The sequence below is a fragment of the Carettochelys insculpta genome, chromosome 5 (genome assembly GCF_033958435.1).
Source record: "Carettochelys insculpta isolate YL-2023 chromosome 5, ASM3395843v1, whole genome shotgun sequence".
NCBI lineage: Eukaryota > Metazoa > Chordata > Testudines > Carettochelyidae > Carettochelys > Carettochelys insculpta.
Window position 1 is genome coordinate 49913118 of NC_134141.1, and position 25556 is coordinate 49938673.

Here is a 25556-nt window from a genome sequence, read left to right on the forward strand (position 1 = left end):
TCCCACTCTGCCTTCCTTTCACTGGGGTAAAAGGCCGGGAGAAGCATGAAAGGGCCCTGAAAGCTCTGTGTCTGGCTGGGGAGAATTCCCATGGTGCAGGCATCTGCCTTCCATAGGACCCCTTCCTCAGCCCTGGTACAAGCTGTTGTGGGTGGGTGGGACTGGTATGTTGGGGGCAAGGTAGGACTATGCAACACTCTGCAGAGACACTCGTCAGCAGTGTGGGTGATAGGGCAGCCGGGGAGACTGCTGTAACTTAAAGAACTTGCAACTGAATGGGAAAGTCATCATCTGGAGAATAGTGGTGATCTGTCATGATAGAACTAGATTAGCAAACATGGAATGAGGACTCTGTTCAGCATGGCTCGAGAAATATTCAGCATCACCTTGTTAACACCAGAAGGAGGCCATGAGCTCACCTTACAACCCAACCTACAAAAGCCTTACTTAAGGACAAGAAACACCTCCCACTCTAGAAACTGACAGTTCTTACACATACCATCTGTATATTTCAATTAGCAGCTGCTAGTATTTCAGTACAAAACAGAATGAAAATTGAGGCGGTTGCATTTTTATTAGTACACACAGAATCTTTGCTTATAGCTGCTCCGGTTATAGAGACTCCATTGATTTCAAAACGGTATTCAAAGAACTTCCTGACAACATACATTAAGGCTCATGAAACGGATATTCACTATACTTATTTCAACTGAAATTCATCATGCTGTGCAAAGTTTGCATACGATTCTTTTCGCTAGTTAAATCCCATGGGGAGCCTGCAGTGACTGGGCTGGGAGCACTGAGGGGACTAGGTCATAAGCATCATGAAAGGAAGCTAGGAACCACAAGATACCACAATCTATAGCCCCTGATCATAACTTCATGACTTTTCCACTGTATGGGCTAAAATAATGGCTGAGGAGTACATGAAGCTTCTATATTTGGATACAGAGGGAGAAATGTGTGAGAATTTCATCCTCAGTTTCTGTATATAAAACATTCTGTCACACTAAATGAAATGGTAGCAAAAACTTACTTTTTCATCATATAGAACCCTTTCTTTACAGTACCAAAGTTACCAGAGCCAAGTTCTCCTTCCTCCAGATTCAGCAGTTTTCTGTCTAGATGGACATTTTTTGGCTTTATCTCCTCTGGATCTGCATATGGACTTTCATAGACTTCTGTGTCCATGGGCAAGGCTTCCTTCTGATCTCCTGTATTTCAACCAATAAACAAGTTATCCAATTACAAGAACTATGTGTGTTATGGCAGTTCTTGCCATGACCTACTGTCACAATGTAGGTTATCAGAACAGTCACACCTTTGATTTTGTTTTATTAGTTTTGTTTGCTTTAAAAAAGCCCAGCTACTGATAGCTTCATATACACAAGGCACTTCTCACACTGGAAAGCGATGGGAAGGACAGAATGGGGAACCTACTTCATCATTTTATCAATTCATTTTCCTGTCTCACTACCACCAGCAGTGGAAAGTGAAGTGGTTGCCATCACTACCAACATTGTCCTTGTTGGAAAAACCATGTGGAATTTTTTTTTTGGCAGCGCCGGGTACTTGAAAAAGAAATAGAATATTACAAATAAGTGACGCCTTCCCAAGATAGCATTTGTGGATGTATTCTGTTTTGCATGTGATTGTAACCATTAGCCTGTGCTTGTACTCTGATAGATCATGTAATCCTGGGAAAAGTTCACTTATACGGCAACATCTTATTTATATGCCCTTACTCTTTCCATTCAGCATCAATATCCACAGCCATGAACTTAAAAGCACAGTGCTATTCTGAAAATGGACTCTGGAAAAACTGCCATCACGGACTTCTTTGTTTATTCTTGGAATGATTTCCAGATCTAATTTTCCACTGTTTAAAAGGAACACGATGCTTTCCTAATTGCCAGGTCTGATTCAACCATCCACAGATCCCAGTTAGGCTCTCTTTCTCTTACATCATGGCTGGTGATGAAGATTTTGAAAACCAAATTCAGCGACCACTTGCATCTCTACAACCTGATGTCTCAGTGTTTGGAGGTGTGTATGGTGGGGTACAGGGGATTATTCTGCACTCTTTTCCAAAGTTGGTACTGCAGGTATGTGCAGGACCCTGCTGGGAAACTTAAGCTGCAGGTTCCAGAGGCACCAGAGCTCCTCTTTGTCCAGCTGAACAAACACATTTGTCTGAGTTCTCAAGAGCATTAGACTAGCAGTGAGCTCTGTGCTATTCCTGCCCAAAAAGGAAGGGGTGGAGGGAAATAAGATATCTCTAAATTACCCACAAGCTGTTATTTCTATTATATCAGTTTCTCTGACCAGGATGCCGTATCAATGTGCTGCTGCTCATGGGACAATAGCTAACAATTTAGTGGGGTTCTGTACAACCTCAGGTTCTGTGTTAGGGAGCCATGGGAAAGGGAGAGAAGGAAGGAAGGATTATGGGCCTCTTTTTACAGACACTGATCCGTATTGTTCTCTGCTACCAAACTTGAGCTGTGGGGACTGCTGTTGCAATAGTAGCTACCAAGCAGTAAAAAACATATAGTTGTGTAAGTCAAGTTTACCCTTGTCTCTGTACCTGGGCTTGGGGGTAATTATTACTGGCAGGGGAAGGTAAAGGCTTTGATGTTATCATAACGTATTTCGGCTTACCTTTCTCAGCTCCCGTTAGAGCTCTGGTCCTTTGCAACACATAAGGATTAAAAGATGCTGCGTCATCAGGAGGGTGAGGATGTAACTGCAGCACACAAATGAAAGTTTTCAGTTTACTTAAGAAATGGCATTTTAAATGCATTTTTAGAGTATTATGGCATAATGAATGCTAGAAAGATGTAGGTGGAGAATTAGAGATTAAGAAAGGGATCAAACCAAGCTTATCTCATTCTTCAGGTTATTGCTTGAGTCAATATGCAGGCCAAATAAAACATATGCTGCTAAAGCATAACAAGATGCTACAAATATTTCAGAGCATTGATTCTGAGAGAATTACGTTTAATAAGACATGCACAAATCTTATTCTGTGGTCACTTTAATTTATATGCAGGTTTCAAATCATATGTCAGAGTAACACTCGAAGACTTCAGTATTTTCTTTATTTTTTTAACCCCCTAAATTTTAACCCTCTAATTAAATCTCCAAATGCAGCCCATACAGAAACTCTGAGCACAAAAATCTGTACCTATTGTCAGTGCATAGATTGCAGAATGGCTCCAAGTCCACTATTTTGAGGGAAACAAAGACAGATGACTTTAATACTTGCAAGCAATCAAAAATTATGGGTCAGATTCTCTGCTCTTTTCAGGCCCCTTTGTGCTTGTCTGATTGCACAAAGGGGCCAGAAATTGATGCAGGGTTGGGGGGGTGAAGGAGTCTCCAGCATATGTAGAGGCAGTTATGCCACCCCCTCTGCACACTTTGCTGTTGGGGAGTGCTAGGGCAGAGAGAGAATATGGCTGGAGTACTTCAGTGATCCTTGGCTGTGAGATGACCCTACAGGGCCTTATGCAGCCAACCTAGATTAGATAAAACCTTAGGCTGCTCTAAATCTATGCTAGGACTGTCATACAACCAGCTTCAGCATCCAAGAGCCATAAATAATTACCTTGCAGTTGAGCCCTAGATTTCTTCCATTCTCTTAAAAGGTTGTAACTGATGTTTGGAGCAATAATAATATGAAAGATGACGCTGGATGGAATTCACATTCTTAGAAGTGTGTTACTCAACTATAAATACTTAAACACCAAGAAATGTCAGAACTATTAAGGATGTCAGATCTATTATTGGGTACACTCTTTTATACCTCTCAGATATAGCATTTAGTAAAAAAAAAAAAAAAAAACGCCACCACTCTGGAGATATTTCCCACTAAGATGAAAAGAAATAATTTTGCTTAATCTGGTACACAGAAAAGATTTCACTATATGAAATTATAGAGCAAGCTCCAATTAATGGGCTAGCTTGAGCTCCTGAAGTCCACCAGGGTTCATTTGTGCCATTGCCCTGGTATAGTGGGTCAATAGTTTTCCTCTGCACTTCTTCAGGCCATATGGAAACAAGCATTAAGTAGAGCATTCCTGAAGCTGCTTTGACTGAGGTCAAACTGCTCCTTGTCCAGCTCCAGAATTGTAAAACCACAAACATGGTATAAGACCACATGTGTGGCTCTTTTCTGACCTCAACTTCAGGTCTCAGGCCAAGTTAGTCCTTGAAAAATTCGGGAATTAAGGCATAAGGGTCATGATCCTCTTGATGTGCTGCTCACAAACAAGCAAGATTTGGTAGAGAGTAGAAGTAGAGGGCATCTTCGGAAGCAGTGATCATGAAATGGTTGAGTTCAGGAGCTTGACAAAAGGAGAAAGACAAGTAGCAGAATACAGACCCTGAACTTCAGAAAAAGCAGACTCTGATTTCCTGAGGGAACTGATAGGCAGGATTCCCAGGATGGTAATATGAGGGGGGGAAAGGAGTCCAGGAGAGCTGGCTGTGTTTTAAAGAAGCTTTTTGTGAGGACACAGGAAGAAACCACCCGAATGTACAGAAGAGATAGCAAATATGGCAAGAACCTACTTGGCTTAACAGAGAAAATTTTGGTAACCTTAAACACAGAAGGAACTTAAAAGAAGTGGAAACTTGGACAAATGACTAGAGAAGAATACAAACACATTGCTCGAGCATGCACGGTGGAATCAGGAAGGCCGAAACACAATTGGAATTGTAGCTAGCAAGGGATGTGAAGGATAACAAGAAGAATTTTTATAGGTATGTTAGTAAAAAGATGATGATCAGGGAAATTTTCGGACTGTTACTGAATGGGGAAGGCAACATGGTGACAGACAACTTGTAAAAAGCTGAAGCACTCAATGCTCTTTTTTTGGTCTCAGTTTTCATGGACAAGGTCAGGTCTCAGACTGTTGCACTAAGCAGCACACATCACAGGAGGTGAGCAGCTCCCAGTTGTGAAAGAACAGGTTAAGGACTATTTAGAAAAGCTGCACATGCACAAGACTCTTGGACCATATCTAGCACACCCAAGGTTGCTGAGAGAGCTGACTGATATTATTGAAGAGCTGTTGGCCATTATCTTTGAAACCTCACGGCAATTGGAGGAGGTCCCAGATGACTGGAAAAAAGCAAATGCATTGCTCACCTTGAAAAAATGGGGAAGAAAGAAGATCTGGGAAACTACAGACCCGTCAATCTTGCCTCAGTCCCTAGAAAAATATCATGGAGCTGATCTTCCAGGAATCCATTTTGAAACACTTGGAAGAGAGGAAGGTGATCAGGACTACTCAACATGGACTCACCAAGGGCAAATCATGCCTGACCAACCTAATTGCCATCTGTGATGAGCTAACTGGCTTTGTGGATATGGGGTTATCAGTAGACATGATAGACCTTGACTTGCTCTTGGTGAAACATTTTAACTATTTACCTAAAATATTGTGCTCTAGGAGCCTATGCAAGGGAGCAAGAGATTGGGAAGCAGACAGGCTATGAGAAAGAGCTGCAACCCCCATGTCTATGGGAGAACAGGAAGGAATGGGCTGTAAGGCTAGGAAGAGGAATGGGGAACCCAGATAGAAAAAATGAAATCATGTGAGCCCAAGGTAAAAAGGAGCTTGAAAGAAATGTTTATAAAAAAGATGGAAAATGGGAGATCTGGGGAAAGGTGAAGTGAAAGAAATTGGAAAGAGGCTGTTTTGTTGATTTAGTGAGAGAGCATCAGAGCATGTAAGATCAGTCTTAATTTCTTCCTGTGTTCCCTCTACTGTCAGTTACAACGGGTCATAAATGATCCAGTCAAAAAAAGTCATCAAAGATGAACAAAGTGGGGTAAATGCCCAGGAGGTGGTTATTTGGGAAGGATGAGTCTTCTTTTGGCAGTGCAGCATTTGCAGCAAAGTTGGACATGACGAGTTTTGAAATACATAGCAGAGATGTGTTCTTCAGTTTCAGATAAACGATAAGGATTTTAAAAAAATAGCTCTCATTTGTGCTGTTTACATAGGAGTTGGTACTTAGCAAAACCAAACAAAAACAAAACAAAACAAAAAAAAAACAACCCACAACATTTAACTAAAGTTGCGTGGGTCTGTCAAACTGTCTGGGGATCAGTCATGCCTACAACTTATACCTGGAAGTTGTTCAATGGGAGTTGAGTGTGCCCAGTCTCACAGCAAAAGTACCTGGAATTGTACGAGTATGCTGAGCAAGCCAAGTTGTGAACCCAATGCCTTGAAATGTTCCATGAGGTTTATTTTAAAAGCCTATGCAGGAAACTTTCTCTGTATTCATGATTAAGTAAAGCCCTTTTGCCATTGCTGTGCCTCCCAGATAGCAAACATAGCAGGATAGTCTCATTTTATTTCTTTTCATGATGGCTGAATGTTCTCTAGAGCACATACAATTACTGTGCTTACATAACAGGGAGTTACTGCTGCTGCTAAATTCAGCAGACCTCTTTGCTTGTTAGAAGAGCAAAGATTTCATGCACCATTTTTTCCTCATTCCTCATTCTCACAGAAGCTCAGGAGAAATGGAATATAAATAAGGAAAGGGCTTAAAAATGACAAGTTCAGAATTTCTACTGGACTGGAACTTGCTGTTTTAAACTATGGGCCAAATACATGCTTGATAGTAATATAAGCCTAAATCATAAAGAAGTAAAGTTATGAAAGACCAAAGAGTAATTCTACTCTACCACCTTTCATAAGACACATATTCTTCTGGGTTACTGTCATCAGTAACCAAACACAAACATTACTAACAAGGGTCAAATAAATCAGCTCTTGGTGATATTTGGGAATGTGACCTCTGCAACCACTTTTGAAGAACTTGAGGCAAATTTCATAGATGTGACCGATATCAACAAGACACAACGGAGCTATTTGCAGCTCCCTGATTTTGGGTCTCATTCTGTGGTCAATTTGGCATACTTTAGAGCATTATGACTGTTGTAAAGCATCCATTTTAATTATGACTCACCAGGTATCCTCTGCTAGCAGATTTCCCCAGAAAAAAAGAGCTGATCTGACCATGCACCTGACAAGCCTCCATATCAGAGGGGAGGAGTGGCAAATTCCCAGACATTTGGGCCGTGTCTACACTTACGAAAAACTTTGAAATGGCCATGCTAATGGCCTAATCGAAGAATACTAATGAGGTGCTGAAATGAATATTCAAAAGATATCTAAGGCTTTTGATTTGTTTTACTGTTTTATTACTTTAATTCAGGCAACCAGTGAAGTAGATGGTTTCTTTGATTTTTGATAAAATATTCTAACTTGTACCTGATCCAAAGTTATATTTGAAAGTATTCTGTCTCTTTTACTAATATTCATAATCCAAAATCCAGTGGTTTAGCACTCAAACCTTACCACCAAAACAAACACCTGGCATTGCTGAAGATATTTTAATCCCCACTAGATGGCACTAGTTGATTTAAATAATACTTTTTGCCTGGTGATTTTTGACTTCTTTTGTCTAAAGGAATTTTCTAACTGCCTATTTTGAGTCAGTGAATAAGCTATCAGGCAGCATTTTGGTTTGCCATTAAGATATAAAATCAAACATGACCTATATTTAAACATTTAAAATGAACATTCTGGAAAATTCTGGCTGTAAATAAGGAGAAATAATAATCTTCCTAATTAATCAAATCTGAATAAACTTTGAACTCCAGCTCAGTATGTTAATTTTTGAGCATGAGTTATAATTTTGTGTTATCATGAAACTTGCATTATTGAGGACTCAGACACGTAAGGTTAAAATGGCTATCAAATTAAGTTTTAGAAGACACCTCCAACTTCCTAAAAATACCAGGCTTTCTTTACAAATATGTGCACAATAGGACTGCAGTTGTTTTCACAAATCCCACTATTTGGTAAGATACTGTACTGAAGCCACCAGCCTTCATTTTGCTGCACAAGAGCTTCACAAAATGCGATTCTGCAATCCATATGGCTATGATCTGATGAAGTGGGTCTATCACACGAAAGCTCACCTAATAAATTATTTTGTTAGTCTTTAAAGTGCTACTTGACTGCTTTTTTGTTTTGATAGTATATAGACTAGGACGGCTTTCTCTCTGTTGCAATCCATATGTACCACAAGAAAGGGCTGTCTTTACTGTCATTCACTTTGTATATTTGGGGCCGATGTCCTGCACCTTTTGGAGACGACAAAAGTCTTATTTAATTCTATCTCCTTGTTCCACTGTATTTACCTTCCACTGTCATAGAATGCATGAGATTGGACTACAGTAATTAATGTGGTTATATTGGTCTTGTGGTAGCATCTAGAGTTTTAGATCGATGTATGGTCATTCTGCTAGATTCCATAATTTTCTATCAATGCAGGACCAAACTGGGATCATTAAAAGTTATGGCATGAAGGGAAAATTTAACCAGGAGAAAAAGCTCTCTCACAGCAGATGTATTCCTCTGGGGAACAGTCTTCCAAGGGAGTCAGTGGAAGTATGATTTAGAACATTTGAGCATTGGCCTTGTAAACCCAGGGGTTTGAGTACAATCCTTGAGGAGTCAATTTAGGAGTCTGGGGCAAATAGATTAAAAAAATATGTAATGGAGGCTGCTTGGGCCTGCTGAGAGGGCAGGGGAGTGGACCTGATGACCTCTCTCAAGGTCCTTTTCAGCTTTATGAAATGTGTGTGTATGTAACTTTTAAAAGTATACTACAGAACATACTAGTAAATCTATTATAGCATTGAAAGGGAGGTAGTTTAGAGATCTTCTCTATCTGATACCACAAAGCAAGTACTGCTCTTTACTCAAGGAGCTGATAGAGGAAGAATCTGAGCCTTTATCTATGATCTTTGGAAAATCATGGGAGACAGGAGAGATTCCAGAAGACTGGAACAGTGCAAATATAGTGCCCATCTATAAAAAGGGGAATAAGAATAACCCAGGAAACTATAGGCCAGTCAGCTTAACTTCTGTGCCAGGAAAGATAATGGAGCAGGTAATTAAAGAAATCATCTGCAAGCCCTTGGAAGGTGGTAAGGTGATAGGGAACAGCCAGCATGGATTTGTAAAGAACAAATCATGTCAAACCAATCTGATAGCTTTCTTTGATAGGATAATGAGCCTTGTGGATAGGGGAGAAGTGGTAGATGTGGTACACCTAGACTTAGTAAAGCATTTGATACAGTCTTGTCCGATATTCTTATAAAATAACTAGTCAAATACAATTTAGATGAGGCTACTATAAGGTGGGTGCATAACTGGCTGAATAACCGTACTCAGAGAACAACAAGAAGTCTTCTGGCACCTTACAGACTAACAGATATTTTGGAGCATAAGCTTTTGTGGACAAAGACCCACTTCATCAGATGCATGAGTGGTGGGGTGTGTGTGGTTTCAGGGGGTATTTAAAGAGTGGGGTCCCAGTAAGAGGGAGGGACAGAGCTGACAAGGTCTATTCAGCAACGTGGAAATGGCCCAGTATCAACAGTACTTAGCGAAAGAGGAAAAAACAAGTCAGATCAGAGAGGGGCATATGAGCCTTTGTCCCCATTAGACTCTGACAAAGGCTCATATGCCCCTCTCTGATCTGACTTGTTTTTTCCTCTTTCGCTAAGTACTGTTGATACTGGGCCATTTCCACCTTGCTGAATAGACCTTGTCAGCTCTGGCCCTCCCTCTTACTGGGACCCCACTCTTTAAATACCCCTCTGAAACCCCCCGCCCCATGCATCTGATGAAGCAGGTCTTTGCCCACGAAAGCTTATGCTCTAAAATATCTGTTAGTCAAAAAGGTGCCACGAGACTTCTTGTTGTTCTTGAAGCTACAGACTAACATGGCTACCTCTCTGATACGTACTCAGAGAGTAGTTCTTAATGGTTCTGAATACTGCTGGAAAAGTATAACAAGTGGTGTTCCACAGGGGTTTGTTTTAGAACTGATTCTGTTCAATATCTTCATCAACGATTTAGATATTGGCATAGAAAGTACACTTATTATGTTTGCAGATGATACCAAGCTGGGAGGGGCTGCAACTGCTTTGGAGGACAGGGTCATAATTCAAAATAATCTGGATAAATTGGAGAAATGGGCTGAGGTAAACAGGATGAAGTTTAATATGGACAAATGCAAAGTTCTCCACTTGGGAAGGAACAATCAGTTTCACATATACAGAATGGGAGAGACTGTCTAGGAATGACTACAGCAGAAAGGGATCTAGGGGTTATAGTGGACCACAAGCTAAATATGAGTCAACACCGTGGTGCTGTTGCAAAAAAAGCAAACGTGATTCTGGGATGCATTAAGAAGTGTATTGCAAACAAGACACAAGAAGTCATTCTTCCGCTCTACTCTGTGCTGGTTAGGCCTCAGTTGGAGTATTGTGTCCAGTTCTGGGAACTGCAGTTCAAGAAAGATGTGGAGAAATTAGAGAGGGTCCAGAAAAGAGTGACAAGAATGACTAAAGGTCTAGAGAATGTGACCTACGAAGAAAGGCTGCTGAAAGAATTGGCTTGTTTAGTTTGGAAAAGAGAAGACTGAGGGGCGACATGATAGTGGGTTTTCACGTATCTAAAAGAGTGTCATAAGGAGGCGGGAGAAAACTTGTTCTTCTTGGCCTCTGAGGACAGAACAAGATGCAACGGACTCAAACTGCAGCAAGGGAGGTTTAGGTTGGACATTAGGAAAAGGTTCCTAACTGTCAGGGTGGTCAAACAGTGGAATAAATTGCCAAGGGAGGTTGTGGAATCTCCATCGTTGGAGATATTTAAGAACAGGTTAGATTGATGCCTATCAGGGATGTTTTAGACAGTACTTGGTCCTGCCATTAGGGCAGGGGGCTGGACTCGATGGCCTCTCGAGGTCCCTTCCAGTCTTAGTATTCTATGATTCTATGATATTTCCATAGTGAAGAGAGCTGTAAATTCCCTGAAACAGTCCACATTTCCAGCCTAGATCACACAAGGTAGTTTGATTCTGGGTGGTCAATTTGTTAATTTGAAAGAGTGAGAAGAATTCCCGAACTGCTATGTATTAGCTTTTGGTGCTAGAATGTCAAGTTCTGAAAGAATAAAATGTGGCAAAACAAGAATGCATTTTGCCTCTTAAGGGACTGCATGCAAAAAGACATTTTAAGGAGAAATTTTCAAAGGCAGAAATAGGAATTATTTGCCCAGCTTCCATTATAAGCAATGGAAGCTGGTTGCATCTGACTCCCATTTCTGCCTTTTCAAAATCTCCTTCTTAAAATCTTAGACACAGAATTTTCTATGAAATATAAGAGAATAAAACACCATTAATGTATTGGATGGGTAGGTTAATAGTCAGCTTAAATTAATGGATAGGCATCAATGATGGTATCTTAAGCCACCTGCGATACTACCGATGAGGAGATGTGCTGGCTGCTGAAGAAGGAACAGGTAAGGATGCTGTTGGTTAGCTACAGTCTTTTGTCGCTGAACGCATATAGACACAGTGACATCTAGTGACTATTTTTTCTTGACAATGCTCTCCCCAGAGTTCTATTCTATGTCCCCTATAAGCCATTGTGCATGTGAGCCTGTTGGGGAGGATGGAAGGGGGTGGGAGTGGCAAGTATCAAAGACAAAAGAGCTATGGTGTTGCCAGTATTCTAACAATCCATCTCTAGGACCCTCTGATACGGTGGGTGTGGGCACTCGTCTGCATCCAAAAGAGACTGGAGTCTAGAGGAGGGTTAGTTGGCTGAGCTTCGGCCTAGAGTACACGTATGTGATATTGGTATGTTTGGGAAAGAAACGGGAAGAGCTGTGAAGCCTTATAAATTCTCTTACAGAGGCAGTCTGCTTTTTGTGATGTGGATACACAATATGGGGTAGGCTTCAATTCCAAATCTGATACTAGAGGATTAGGTAGAAGCTATTACATCTAAACTTGGCAAGAATTCACACCTCCAGGGTCTGTTAATCAACAACAGTGTAATCAAACAAAAATGTCCATGCTCCACATATTCAACATCATGGCTACATTTTCAGCTGAGCATTATATTTTACGTCCATAAACTCTGGGCACACACCATAAGCACACATGCATGCAAATGGAGCATTTAAACAGGACCGTCCACTGCATGTCCTCTTGGTGCCCAGAAGAGAGTAAAGGCTGTGCTCCAGCATGACAAACAACTATAAGATAAGCACTAAGCACAGTTATAGCTCTCCATGCTGACCTGGAGTAAATTGCAAGCATCTTTTGTATCTGCTTCTTAACTGTCAAGAACATAGGATAGAAAAGGGTGTTGTATGGGTGAAGAAAGGACTTAAGTGTTATTTTCAACATGCAGTGAAGCTGTTAGGTATGTGCGTGAGACTTTGACTCTATACCTATCACTGTGCAGTGGTAATTTGTTGGCCATAGCAAGAGTATTCACTTTCATGCAGGACTGAGTTCTCTAACACTTGCTATTTACTTATCACTTTTACCTTGTGCTTATTCTTACAAAATTCTGCTCTTGCACAATGTGTGATCAAGCTGAATAGATAACAATATGATCTGTGCATGTCAGTTCTGCAGGAGCATTTTGGTGTATTCACTAATACGCAAAACAAGCCAATTTTCTGACAACTAATAGTTGTTCTGTACTTGTATAGCTCACTATTTTAAAAAACATATGTCTCTAATATTATATCTCCAGCATACTGATAATAGCACTAACATTTCTGGATATGAGGAATAAGTTATTTAAAACTACTAAACAAAAGTTTTATTACTGCTAAAGATTAGGTACTGGTTTAATCAATTAAGCAAGACCACATTTGTGCATATTTTTTGTGATTAGATAAAGCAAGGATTATAAACAAAAAGATTATCAAACCTACACAAAGAAATTGTAAGTAGCCAGGCACATGTTTAGTATCAGCAAGCCAAAAATGAAGCGAGGTTAGCCAAGTGTGATCAAGTCCTTTCACTCATTCAAAAAACCTACAAAGACTGTATTATGCACCTTTTTGCTGCCAGGCTTTGGAAAGGTGTACGATTTGAGTCTTGAGATAATTCCACCTGTTGACCAAGTCTAGAAACCGTATGTCAAAGAGGAACAGTAAAATGTGTCAGGAATATTTCTCAAGGTAAGTTATAAACATATGTACTTTTACAAGAACAATCTTCTAGAACTTGCCTCATATTCTGTGCCTCTAAGTATACTTTAAATTATTATGCAGTATAAAACAATATTCAAAAGCAGCATGTAAATGCTCCAACAGATTTTTCTTAAACCATATCACTCTCTCCCCCCTTAAATCTCTCCTTTAGAAACCATTATATGCCAACATAAAGGAGAAAAACATAACTGTTACTAGCATTATTTGGAGAAATTCTGTTCCAGTTACACACTTGCAATCCCACTAATTTTAGTGAGGTTTCATGCATGTGCAGCAAAATGTAGTCCTTCATATTGCATGGAATTTTCAAAGTTGGCAACTACACCATGCTTTGCAGAGATCCAAAAAGGCAAGTTTGACTACAATTATAAATCAAAGATATACTTCTTTCCCAGTCATTCACACAGTAAACTTCTTCCACTACTACTGTGAAATTCTTACCCCTAAATAAACAGGATTGAGCAATGGGAAAGTAGATAATAGTCCATCTATAATATATTAAGATTAATATATTACGATTAATACAAAGATTTGAAGAATACTTTGGTTTAAGACTTACAATAAGACGGTTATTTAAAAAAACTACATAAGCTGAACTGAACTCAAAACAATATTTTGGAAAGAAAAAAAACCAATAGGTTTCTAATTTCACAAATGTACTTGTGTCAATACCAGTTCATTAAAACCATAACCAGATATGTTGTTGGGAAAGTATGTTTTATGAGTTGATTCTTGTAATGTGACAGATTGCCCCTAATTTTTTTTGAAGAGATAAACAGGTACAAAGAACACATTTATTTACATTTTTGAAATAGTATTGTTTTTAAGTAGCAAACTCTAGAGTTACAATTGAGGTAGCACTCTGACTCCTCTTTTCAGCCACATGGAACAGTCTCAGAATTTACTTTTGAGGTTGAAAGTTTAGATCTTTTAAAATAATTAATTTGGATATTACTCTGAGCTATCTAATTATTAAAAAAAAAAAGCCAGTCAGCTGTGTCTTCCCCAAAGTTTTATCTGTAAAAAAAAGGATACTTTGGTTTCAGACAGCTAAAAAAGCAGCTTTGTTTTATAACATCAAACTTTTGCCTGGATGTACATCTTCCTGTTTCAGGAATGGTTGTTGTGTGGTGTGGACACATCTTCGGATTGAAACATCAAATTTCCAAGTTTTTAAAAATTATTTATTAAATCTGTTATTTTCCTAATTTGACAATGTTCTCTTTCCACATGAGATCAAAAAGCTTTGGGAACTTTGTAGTTATTTTGCCGGAAATGAATACATATGCTAAAGCATTTAGAGCTTTTGTATAAGATAAACAGTGTTCATTGTACTTTTCCTGAAACAGTCACTTCTTAACCTTTGACCTGACACCTATGCAGCAGTTGGTAAGACTTTAAAACTAATAAGAACTAACTCACATGATAGTATTGCAGTCATAAAAATACATCCTAAAATGAGTATCTGGAGAAAGTGAAGGAGGATTGGCAGCACCAATCTAAACAAGTTGGCAGTAATACAAACTTAAAACCTAATTAGATTTGGACCTATAACTTACCATGCTCTAGACATGTAACCACTATATAAATATAACAACACACGGTCAGAGGATCCTTGCTGAATTCTGGGTGCTCTACACACGTTACTTCTCCATATTGTCAGTGACTAACCTCATGCTCAAATCCTAAACTCAACTACTTGCCAAAAGCCTTGATCCAGGTTTTGGGAAGATGCTCATAGTGAAGGAATCTTCCCGAAGGTGGTACAGCCAGTGGCTGAAGAAGTTTACTTAGGCTCCCTTGATTGAGCAGGAAGGAAATGTCTCTCCTCTGTCCAGCTCTTTAGTGGAGCTCTGCTACCATGAGTAGGGCTTCATGCTCTGTGTGGGGTACTGTACACACATCTTCCAACACTCTGTTTCCTCCTTCTGCTCTAGTTGGTCCAGTGATGGGGGTTGCGGGGAGGGAAGCAAAGGGAACAACCGCATAAGAGCCTGGTGTTTCAAAGGAGCCCAGAGTTCCTGGCTGCCCTGACTGCAGCTGTAGAAGTGGCAACAGCTGGGAGCTTCAGGGTTCTTTGAAACTCCACTGGAGCATCACTCTATGCAGCTTCTGCAGACTAAGGGGTGGGCAGTGCTATGCTCCAGGCAGTGCTAAGGGCTGACTACCCTTGGCCCCTTCCCTTCCACCCAGTGCTCTGCCTCTTTGTGGGCATGATGCTGACTTACGCACACCTTGCCCCAAGGTGAGCAGTGGCTGTTGACCCTGCTGGCTAGAGTTTCACTGCAAAGGAGACCTCAGGGTGGTAGAAGAGGGGACTGGATTTTGACATTTTGTCTGGTGGCCTAATGATAATGTTACAGGAGACCATACTGCTCTGTTAGTTATTGATGCCCCTGAGGATGAGCTATAACCACAAGTAGCTTCTCTGAAACCATAAGTTCTGATCTTCACTCCCATGAGCAAAGAAATATTGCAACAAGAGGTTTGTCCTGTGAACACATGGCAATGGCTATTCCATCTTTTCTTCCTACACTGGTTACCTATTTCCTTATGCCCCACAATACTTCATTTCTGGGTGCCTCTTCCACGAAAAGCTGGGGCCTCTTAATTAAAAAAATTGAACCACAGATATTTTTGGTTCAGTGGCAACAAAAATGCTTTTGGGCAGATATGAAAACAACTTTTGGGAGTTTTCAGCAAGTCAAAAAGAAAAAAAATAATTTTAGGATAAAGTAAACATTTTATTGGCTCTAAAAGGAAAAAGGAAAAATGGAAAAAGCCATTTAAAATCAAAAAGAAAAATACTTAATTTTGAAAAAAGCAGAACAAAACCTTTGACTTTTTCAAATTTTTTTCCAGGTTTCTTTTGGTTTGTCCGCACCCCCTCCTCCACACCACAAAATTAATATAAATTCATTAATAGCAATCAGTCTCGTGACACCTTGGAGACTGACAAATTTATTAGGTCATGAATTTTGCGGGTAAAAATTTGTTAGTCTCTAAGGTGCCACAAGGACTGCTTATTATTTGTGAAGCAATAGACTAACACAGCTACTTCTTTCAGACTCTAAATTCATTAATACCGCATTTACATAGCATTCCCCCTTAGGAAGAGGAGTGCAAACGAGTGAGAGTAAAAATTCAAATGAAGTGCAGATTTACATATCTCACACCTCATTTGCATATTCTTGAATGATTGCAATTCCAGAAAACACTTTTCTGGAAGCAAACAACAGCTGTGTAGACAGGTTTCCTTTGGGAAAAAAAGAAAAACCCATTTTCTAAAAACCCTTCTTCCTGAAACAAATGAAGAGGAGTTTTTTCAAAAATATTTTCCCCCCACACCCCAAAAGAACCCCATATACACAGCTGTTTTTGCTTCTGGAAAAGTCTCTTCTGGAATCAGAATCATGTGAGAATCTGCAAATGAGTTGCAAAATTTGTAAATCCATGTTTCATTTGAATTTTCACTCTTGCTCATTTGTGTCCCTCCTCCGAAAGGGGAAATGATCCATAGACATGGCCTAAGTGTTTTGTTGGGTCCAAATCTGCTTTTTTTGGCTGAAAATAGTCTCATTTGAAGAAGTTTTTCCCACTCTACCACTAATCAACATAACTCAGGCATTAGCCAAGTTGCCCAGGAAGTAAAGAGCACTCATTGATGCATGTGTTTGAAAAGAATTCCATTAAGTTTTATCTCCTGATAGTTTATGTTTTTTTGTGGAATAGGAGGCACTATATAGGGGTCTCTCAGTTTAATATTCTTTTGTAACACATTCAATTTCCTGGCTCTGAGCATCTGCTTTTTGGCTACATCTACACTACAAGATAAATTTGAATTTATTAAAATTGATCTTATAATGCCTTTTTTTTTAAATTCTATTTTGAATATGCTCACTTCCCACATGCTCCCAACAAATTCCACATATTGCTTCCACACTGAAATCACCAAATATTGACTGTTGCAGCAGTGCACTGTGGGAACCTTTCCCACAGTTCCCTCAGCCCCACATTCTGAGCCAGGAGCAGCAGTGCTGTCAGTTTCTTGGGTCCCTGCAGCTTGGGTGACCTGGGAAACTGACAGCCTACCAATCCTGGCCAATTTCTTGGCTTCCCCAAGCTGCAGGACCTGGAAAACTGACAGTGCAGCAGCCCTGGTCAATTTCCAAACTCCTGCTAGTAGTGGGGAGCTGGGAGCCAGGTGCAGTGCATAGCCTTGTGGGATACATACTTGTGGAGGCTAATAAATTCAAATGAAAGACATGGCACTTCCACACTACCTTTTGTTCGACATTTTAAACTTGAGATTGATGCTGTACCCATCCATTTATATCGACATTTAGTTATTGATATTAGGGCAGATTAAATGGAGCTAATGACATTTGCAGTGAAGACAGTGATGTCTTAATGTCAAGAGAGCTCCTTTAAATTTGATTTTATCTCATTGTGTAGATGCAGCCTTGTTTTACCAATCACCATTGATACCATACAGGTTCCTACATTCCTTTTAGTTTGTGCTCTTTCAAAGGAGAGGGTAGTGTTATTTAAAGATGGGGGAGCCAAATGGAAGTACCAGGCAAAGAAAAAAATATCAGCTTATTCTATAGCTCAACTGGCTAGCCAGCTATTTTCAGATCCAAATGTCCCCATTTTACTTCATGACTAAATGTGTGTCTTGCACATCTTTTGGTAGCTCCCATATTGGTGCTTTTGGTATTTAGAGAATTGAAGAATGCAGGGGCGAGTGGGAAAATGGTAGCAATGGAGATGAAGGGTGTCATGGAGGGGGGTGTTGCCACTTATCTATGGGATCAAGGAGGATTAGAATAGCAAGTTAGGGAGAAGAAAGTTGAGGGGATGAGTAGTAACATAGGGGCAGAGGAGGAACAAGAAAAAAAAACCCAGAAAGACCAGAACTATCAAGGTAGGGTAGGAAGAAGGGAGTCAGGACACAAGATAGGTGATAGGGACTTCTTGGAGCAGGACAGGGAGAAGAAGGCAGAACTATACAAGATACATTAGCCCCAGAATGTTGGCTTATAGAAAAAAAATGTAGTTCTATCTTTAATTCTATTAACTAAATGGTAGGTTAAATTGTCCAATATTGTATGATCATGTAGTGGAAGAATACAGGCCAAATTTTTCTTGTTCTGCTTTATCAGTGTAATTGCACTGTGACTCTAATTCTGGCTGTATTAATATAATTTAATGTTATTTATGCCTACATAGTTAATGATTCTTTATATAGTAAGGATCCAGTACTGCAAACACTTGAACATGCACTCTTAGAGTCTTCCACACAAAGTGTTGCCCTGGAGTTCAACAGTTTCAGGCTTTTCTGTGCTGTTTTTCTCTGTCTGACATTTCCCTAATAGGAATCCTAAATGTGAATAACCTTCATAAGCATTAGGGTTCAATATTCACATTTTAGATGTTATTGAAAACTAGTGGAAGATAGATACCTAACTTTCATTTGTACCTCTGGTAGTATCCCTATAATTTCCTAATATGGAACAAGTTAGATGATTGTGTATGTTTTGTGCTTATGTAATTAAAGACTCTTTTGCAATCCATATAGGCAGCAAGGCAGAGTTCTGTTTGGTATGAATCTCAAGGCTGATTTTTTTGTGCTTTGTGTGATTAAAATTAAGTTTGGGTCCAAATCATGACCCCTGCAGCACTGATGAGAAAAAAGGAAGGAAGTGTAGACAATCTTTTACCACCTCTCCAACTTTTGCAGAAGCAGCAGGGCAGAGTATTTTCAGATAGAGATGACAGCTCGGCCCAGGTGCTGGGCAGACTGCAAACCACATCCAAAAGGGTGCATGGTCTGTGGTTGTGCTTCTAGCCTTCCAGTCACTATGGCCCAACCCCACCATCACTGAAGTTAGTGGAAAAAAGTCACACTGACCTCAGCACATGTTGGGTCAGGCCTTTGCAAAGCCTGGTGTCAGCAATAAGTGCTAATTGTGGAGATATTTTGTTTTCATTCAGCAAAGTGATTCTGTTTTAGCCAGTGAATCCTTGAAGCAGAAGATGCACTGTGCAATATCTCAGCTCTCCCCTGCTGTTACAGTTAGGGCAGGGTATGGCCAGTAACATTGCCACAGTATAACCTTTTGCATATGATAGATCATAATTTTCAAATCTTGTGCCTATAAAGAAGCCCAAAGAATTACATGATGTGTATCACTCCAAGCAAAAACTGATCAAAAGAATAAGACAACTAGAATATGTCAAACCTGGGGCAATGTACTTTTCCATATGCTATCTATACACTGCAATTATAAGAAAATCAATTCATTTCTGTCGTGGCACTCATTCATTGAGCTTCTTAAAAGTTCTTAGACATACTAAGGATTTCATTTGCTTTTCTTAAACATAAGCATTACTGCTAATGTTTATTCTTACCTTAGGATGGGTTCCAGGAAGTGGAGGTGGACGGGTGTCAAAAACTATGTGAGCTGTGAGGGAATCAAAGAGGAGAATTACTTTGTTAGCATGCATACTACTGCCATTCTTACCAAACATGGGGAATGCAGCAGTAAAAAAAAAATCAGATATCTCTGATGGCAGATGGCCTCTTATCAAATCACTGATTTTACATACTATGGTTCCAATAAGTTTTACTCGTGATCAATTGACAGGATATTAATCACAACAAGAATCATCTTCACCGATTGCTGTGAAAGAGAAACCACCCCAAGAAAAAACAAAATATTTGAACATAGCAAGAGACTAATATCCATGAGGATTAGCATTCCCTGGAGGCAAGAATGCGCCTCTTTGCAATATAGTCCCCACCACCAACTTCCTCTCAAGTGATTTACTGTATCTTACATCATTAGCAAAATTAAAAATTCAACTCTACATTTGGGTTCACTGCAATTATCCTAATGCAATTCTTCATAACGTTCTGCATGTTCCCATTACTGTGATAAAGAAAATGCACCCATCTCTTGTTATCTCTAGAAGGAATATCAGTGTTTTAAAGTCTTGTGAATAACTTACCATTTTCTGAGCCAAGTCGTGCACATGGAATTGTGAGGACCCTTTGTAGCCCATCTGGTTTATATGAATAATGTTCAACTAACTACCAGGGTAAAAAAAGAGAGACAATGTCAGAAGGGAGAGGGAACAGAGGAAAGAAAATACGGGACAATAATCTGAGTAATTCTAGGTGTGATCAGTAGTTTATATGTTCTGGCTGCCTGATGTCTGTGCAATGGCTGCATGCTGTGTGCAATAAGTTATGTCATACAGTATCAAGTTGGCTTCTACCTAATGTACGTCTAGACGTTTTCGAAGATCTTTTGGGTGAGATATTGGGTAGGAAATAGTGAACATTGATCTCTAGTGCTAGCTCTGCCACTCTTATGCTGTTCATCTCGACAAGGCATCTCACCCTTTCTTCCCATCCTACTCTATATCTGTCACGTCCACACTCTTCATGTCAGGCTTTGCCTCTCACTATGCACTTGCCTGTGGACACTACTGTGATAATAATAATAGGACATGTATTGTTATTAGAACTGGGCTTCAAATTTTACTTTGCTTTACCCACACACAGTAAGTGGAGTCACAGTCTTTCTACTATCTTTTGTAGGTTGGGTGGGGGATACAGACAGGATTTGCAGCTCTGTTCAGAGACCACACTAAGGCTGTGTCTGCACCATGAGAGAAAATCAAATTTAAAGGAGTTAGCTCGATATTAAAATGTCAGTGTCTTCACTATAAATATCATTAGCTCGATTTAGTGAGTCCTAATATCGATAACAAAACGTCAATATTACCGGGTCAGTATAGTGTCAATTTCAAATTTCCAATAAAAGCTAGTGAGGAAGCGCTGTGCCTTTAATTCGAATTTATGAGCCTCCAGAAGTGTCCCGTGTGTACCCCACAAAGCTACATGGTGGTCCCCCATCTATGGCTGCTTCCTTCTTTGCTGCTCTCCATTGAGGTGTGCAGGAAGAAGATCCAGGAAGCCCACAAATGTTTGATTGAATAAGAATTAGCGTTTGAACTCAGCAGGACCCAGACCTGCAAATATAAAAGGTACCCATAATGAAAAAATTCCTTTGCCCATCGCATTGCATCGGTACCCATCTCCTGTAATCATGAGCACTCAGGGTAGTGATCTCCCTAGCACATCTCAGGCTCACAAGAGAGCACCAACACATACCCATCAGGAGATTCTGGATCTTCGTGCAAATTGGCGAGACCAAGTGGTGGCAAAGAGACGTCAGGTGGCCAAGAGAAATGCAGCAATCTATGAGCAGATGTCACATGACATGACAGCCAGAGGTTACTCCTGGGACTCTATGCAATGGTGGGTGAAGGTGAGAGAACTCCAACAGGCCTACCAAAAAGCCTAGGAAGACAACCAGTGGTCAGCGGCAGCTCCACAGACCTGCCACTATTATGAATAGCTACACACGCTTAGGGGATGTGACCCCACCACAAACCTCAGTCTTAATTATAACACTTCTGAATGCCCTGGTCTGAAGTCCGGGGTGAGCTCAGAGAAGCTGGGTGTCCCAGAGGAAAAGGCCAATGGAAAGGAGGAAAGGGGCAATGAGCAGAGGACCAAGAAAGTTTTTCCCAACAGCCTGGAGCTCTTCACCACAGACATGGAACTGGTCCCCTCCACACCAGTCCCCTCCACACCAGTGCCTGAGCTCCCTGGACCAACCTATTCAGGTGAATATTTATTCTGCATGCTAGAAATGGGTTGTGGGTGGGTATAGGTATAGGGTAGGGTATGGGTAGAGGCTTTCTATGGATCTGTATCCCTGAAAACAGCATGTTAATGTGTCTTCAGATGGAGCACTTCTCCTTTTTTGGATATCTCCTCGAAGGCTTCATCCAGGAACTCTTGTATTTTTTTTTACTAGGTTCTTGGGCAGTCCTGACCTCTTGAGGGTTCCACGGTAGCACACCTTTCCACATCAGGCAACCAAATAGGGAGCTGGTGTCATGCTGTGACACAGCATTTTGGCAAATTTTCCAGGCTTGTGGTCACAGAGCATGAGCAGGTCATTCATTAAGACACAGTATGATTTATTGGCATTACGACAGAGAAACATCAGTAACATATAGGTTACAGATCATTCATGAAGCTATGCTTTACAGTGCCCCTTATTGGTGATGCCTCAGCATGGTCATTGGAGAGTTGCTGTGTGGGCAGCTGCAAGTTAAGCCTGTCTATGGCCTCAGCTTCAGAATTCCAGATGTATAGGAAAATCTCCCAACTGGGTTCACAAATGTTATGCAAAATTATGCATGCTGTAATCATGGTGGGGACATTAATTTCAGAAAGGTCCAAATGGGTTAATAAGCATATGCACCTCGCTTTTAAACAGCCAAAGGTGCATTCCACCACCATTCTGCACTTCCTGAGCCTGTAATTGAAGTTTTCCTTTCTGCAGTCCAGAACTCCTTTGTAGGGCTTCACAAGGCAAGGGAGCAGAGGGTAAGCAGGGTCACCCAATATTACAATAGGCAACTCCATGTCACCAATCAGAATTTTCCTATCTGGGATAAAAGTCCCATCCAGGAGCTTTCTGTACAGCTCAGAATTTTGGAAGATGTGCATGCTATGAATCCTTCCTGACCGTCCAGTGTTGATGTCAGTGAAATGACCTTTGCGATCTACCAACTCCTGCAAAACCACAGAGAAGTATCCCTTCCAATTATATACTGAAAGGCCATGTGGTCGGGGGCCAGGATGGGGATGTATGTGCCATCTATTGCCCAACAACAGTTAGGAAATCCCTGGGCAGCAAAGCCATCCACTATGGCCTCCACATCTCCCAAGGTCACGATCTTCCTGAAGAGATGCCAACAGATTGCATGGACCACGTGCACCACCACAGCCCCCACTGTAGATCTGCTCACCCAAAATTGGGCATTGCAAACTTCCACAGAGAAATTGCCACCTGCTTCTGAACGTTAAAGCTAGCCTCATCCTTTTGTTGCTGAGCTTCAGGGTGTGGGCCAGCGTACCACAAAAGTTCCATAAAACTGGACTTGCACATGCAAAAGGTCTGCAGCCACTGCTGGTGGTCCCAGGACTCCAAAATTATGTGGTCCTGTCATCGTGTGCTAGTCTCACGAGTCCAGAACCACCACTGCACTGTCAGTAATGCATCCAGGACAACCAGCAGTTGTAAATTCTTGGACCACAGTTGTGAGATTTCCCTCTTCAAAACCATCATCATCATGATACTGAACCATCACTGAGCTTTGTAATTGAAAGCAAAATTATGCGACAGCCAGTGTGGTTGACGAAATGATGTGTGCTATGAGTTGAAGCATTTGGGGATCCAGGCTTGTGCTGGTGGAGAAAATGCCACAGGAAATGGCACAATCTCAAGTTCATTTTTCACAGTTACTGGGTGCTCTGAATTCTGGGACAGTGCTTTGCATTCTGGGATTATAACATGAAACACCCACAAGCACTGGGGTTAACACACTGTGGGATAGGTACCCACAATGCACTGCTCACACTGTCAAACTTGCATGGGCAATGGGGACATGGAAACTTGACACAGAAAAATGGTGGGTCGAGTTTCAACAAGTTTTGTGGACACAAATTTGAATTCATAAAAATGAGGTTAAAACCTAATTTATTAAAAATTGAATTTCTCTCATTGTGTAGATGCAGCCTAAGTCATTGTACTTGGTCTCTTGTGCCATGCATGCACAGCATCTATAGTCAGGGTTCACTGAGAGGAAGGGGAGTATGTACCCCGGTACATAGGTATTTATTTATTGTACATAACTTCACAATCACAAGCAAATTCTGCCTCCCACCTGTGTTTCCCTGTGGTGGAAGAATATGCTTTTCCCATACAGCTCTGAATGTCAACAGTGGCAGAGGGACTGACAACCACTGCAGGCCCCTGGTTCTATGCCCTGCGGGGCCAAGGGAACAAGTGGAGGGGCCCAGACCATCAGCCCTGAGCACCGCTCAGATTGTGGTGCTTTCCCCCATCCCACAGTCATGCAAAGCAATGCTCTGCCTCACCACTGGCGGGCTTGAGCAGTGAAACATTTTTGTCAGTTTTGTATTATTCAGAAAGGACATGGGTGGTTAAGGGAAAGGCTAAGAAATATCATATACGCAAACTTTAGATGCATATTATATGCAATGTAACAGCAATTTATTTGTTTTAATATAATTTTAAACTATAGGCAACAGCAGAAATCTGATATGGTTTCATTTCCTTTAGTCTTTTCAATTAATGCAAATTCATTCCTTGCAATGCCTCATCTTTATTACAGACTGTAACATAATCAGCAATCCATTCCACAATTGCTTAATCAAGGCTGGGATTTAGGTAGAAAGTGTTTGTATTTGTGGGCAAGCTGTATTTCTCAGTTTGTCAGCCACAGAGTCACAGAGTTAAAGAAGATTGTGTGTACCTAGCATCCTTAAACTTTATGCTTACCACACCCAAGTTCTGTCTTTTGCTTGTCACAAGAGATATTACAGAAATGCCATATTATTATATAACCTCACTTTTACAAATCAAAATGTCTTTTCATTCAAGGAAATGTACACTTGTCTAAATAGCAGTTAGGTTTTTAAAAAATATATATATATATATATATAGAGTAAACCCTTGAGACACACTCTATCAAGTTGCATGTCTCAGGTTAATGCAACTGCCCCCCCAACAGGAGCGGTTTCCTGCTCCTGTCAGGGGTGGCAACTGCTACTGTCAAGGACAGCAGTTGTGAGTCAGGCCGCCAACCCTCACAGGAACAGAAAACCGCTCCTGTCAGGGATGGCAGCCTGACTCGCAGCTGCCGCCCCTAGCAACAGTGCTTTCCTGACAGGGCGGCAGCCGCGAGTCAGGCTGCCGCCCCTGACAGGAGCGGTTTCTGGTCTCCAGAATGGCAGGGAGTTAGGAACTAGGCGGCAGCCTCGCTCCCAGCTCCCCTCCACTTGCAGAGCCAGGAAACTGAGCAAGGCAGCAGCCCTGGTTAATTTCCTGGCTCCAAGAAGCAGAGGGGAGCCAGGCTGCCTCTGGTTTCCAGCTCCCCTCCCCTGGCTGGAGCTGGGAAACTGAACGAGGCTGCTGCCCTACTCAGTTTCCCCTCTCTGCAAGTGGTGGGGAGCTGGAAGCCAGGCTGCTACCTGATTCCCAGCTCCCCACCACTTGCAGGACCCAGGAAACTGACCAGCTTGCTCCCACAAGCAGCGGGGAGACAGGACCCAGGCTGCCCCCTGGTTCCTGGCTCTCTGCCACTCTGGGAGCCAGGAAACTGACAAGTCCTGTTGGTCTGGTCGGTTTTCCAGCTCCTGCAAGCCAGGGTAGCTGGGAACCAGAAATGCAATCCCTGCTTAACTTGAGGGCTTACTGTGTTGGCCTAATTTAAAACTGTTCTATCAAAACCTGTGGCACTTACATAGCTTTCTAT

General features: G+C 41.1%; 1 protein-coding gene across 1 annotated transcript in view; it reads right to left on the bottom strand.

Moving 5' to 3' along the window:
* SYK (spleen associated tyrosine kinase) overlaps nt 1-25556 on the bottom strand; it is an 84956-nt gene that overhangs the window by 12723 nt on the left and 46677 nt on the right. The window contains exons 5-9 of the mRNA XM_074995060.1: nt 20139-20220; nt 19539-19591; nt 12968-13036; nt 2662-2746; nt 1037-1214 (exon numbers count right to left, since the gene is read on the bottom strand). Of these exons, the coding sequence (XP_074851161.1) occupies nt 1037-1214; nt 2662-2746; nt 12968-13036; nt 19539-19591; nt 20139-20220 (467 nt within the window). The remainder of the gene's footprint in view (nt 1-1036; nt 1215-2661; nt 2747-12967; nt 13037-19538; nt 19592-20138; nt 20221-25556) is intronic.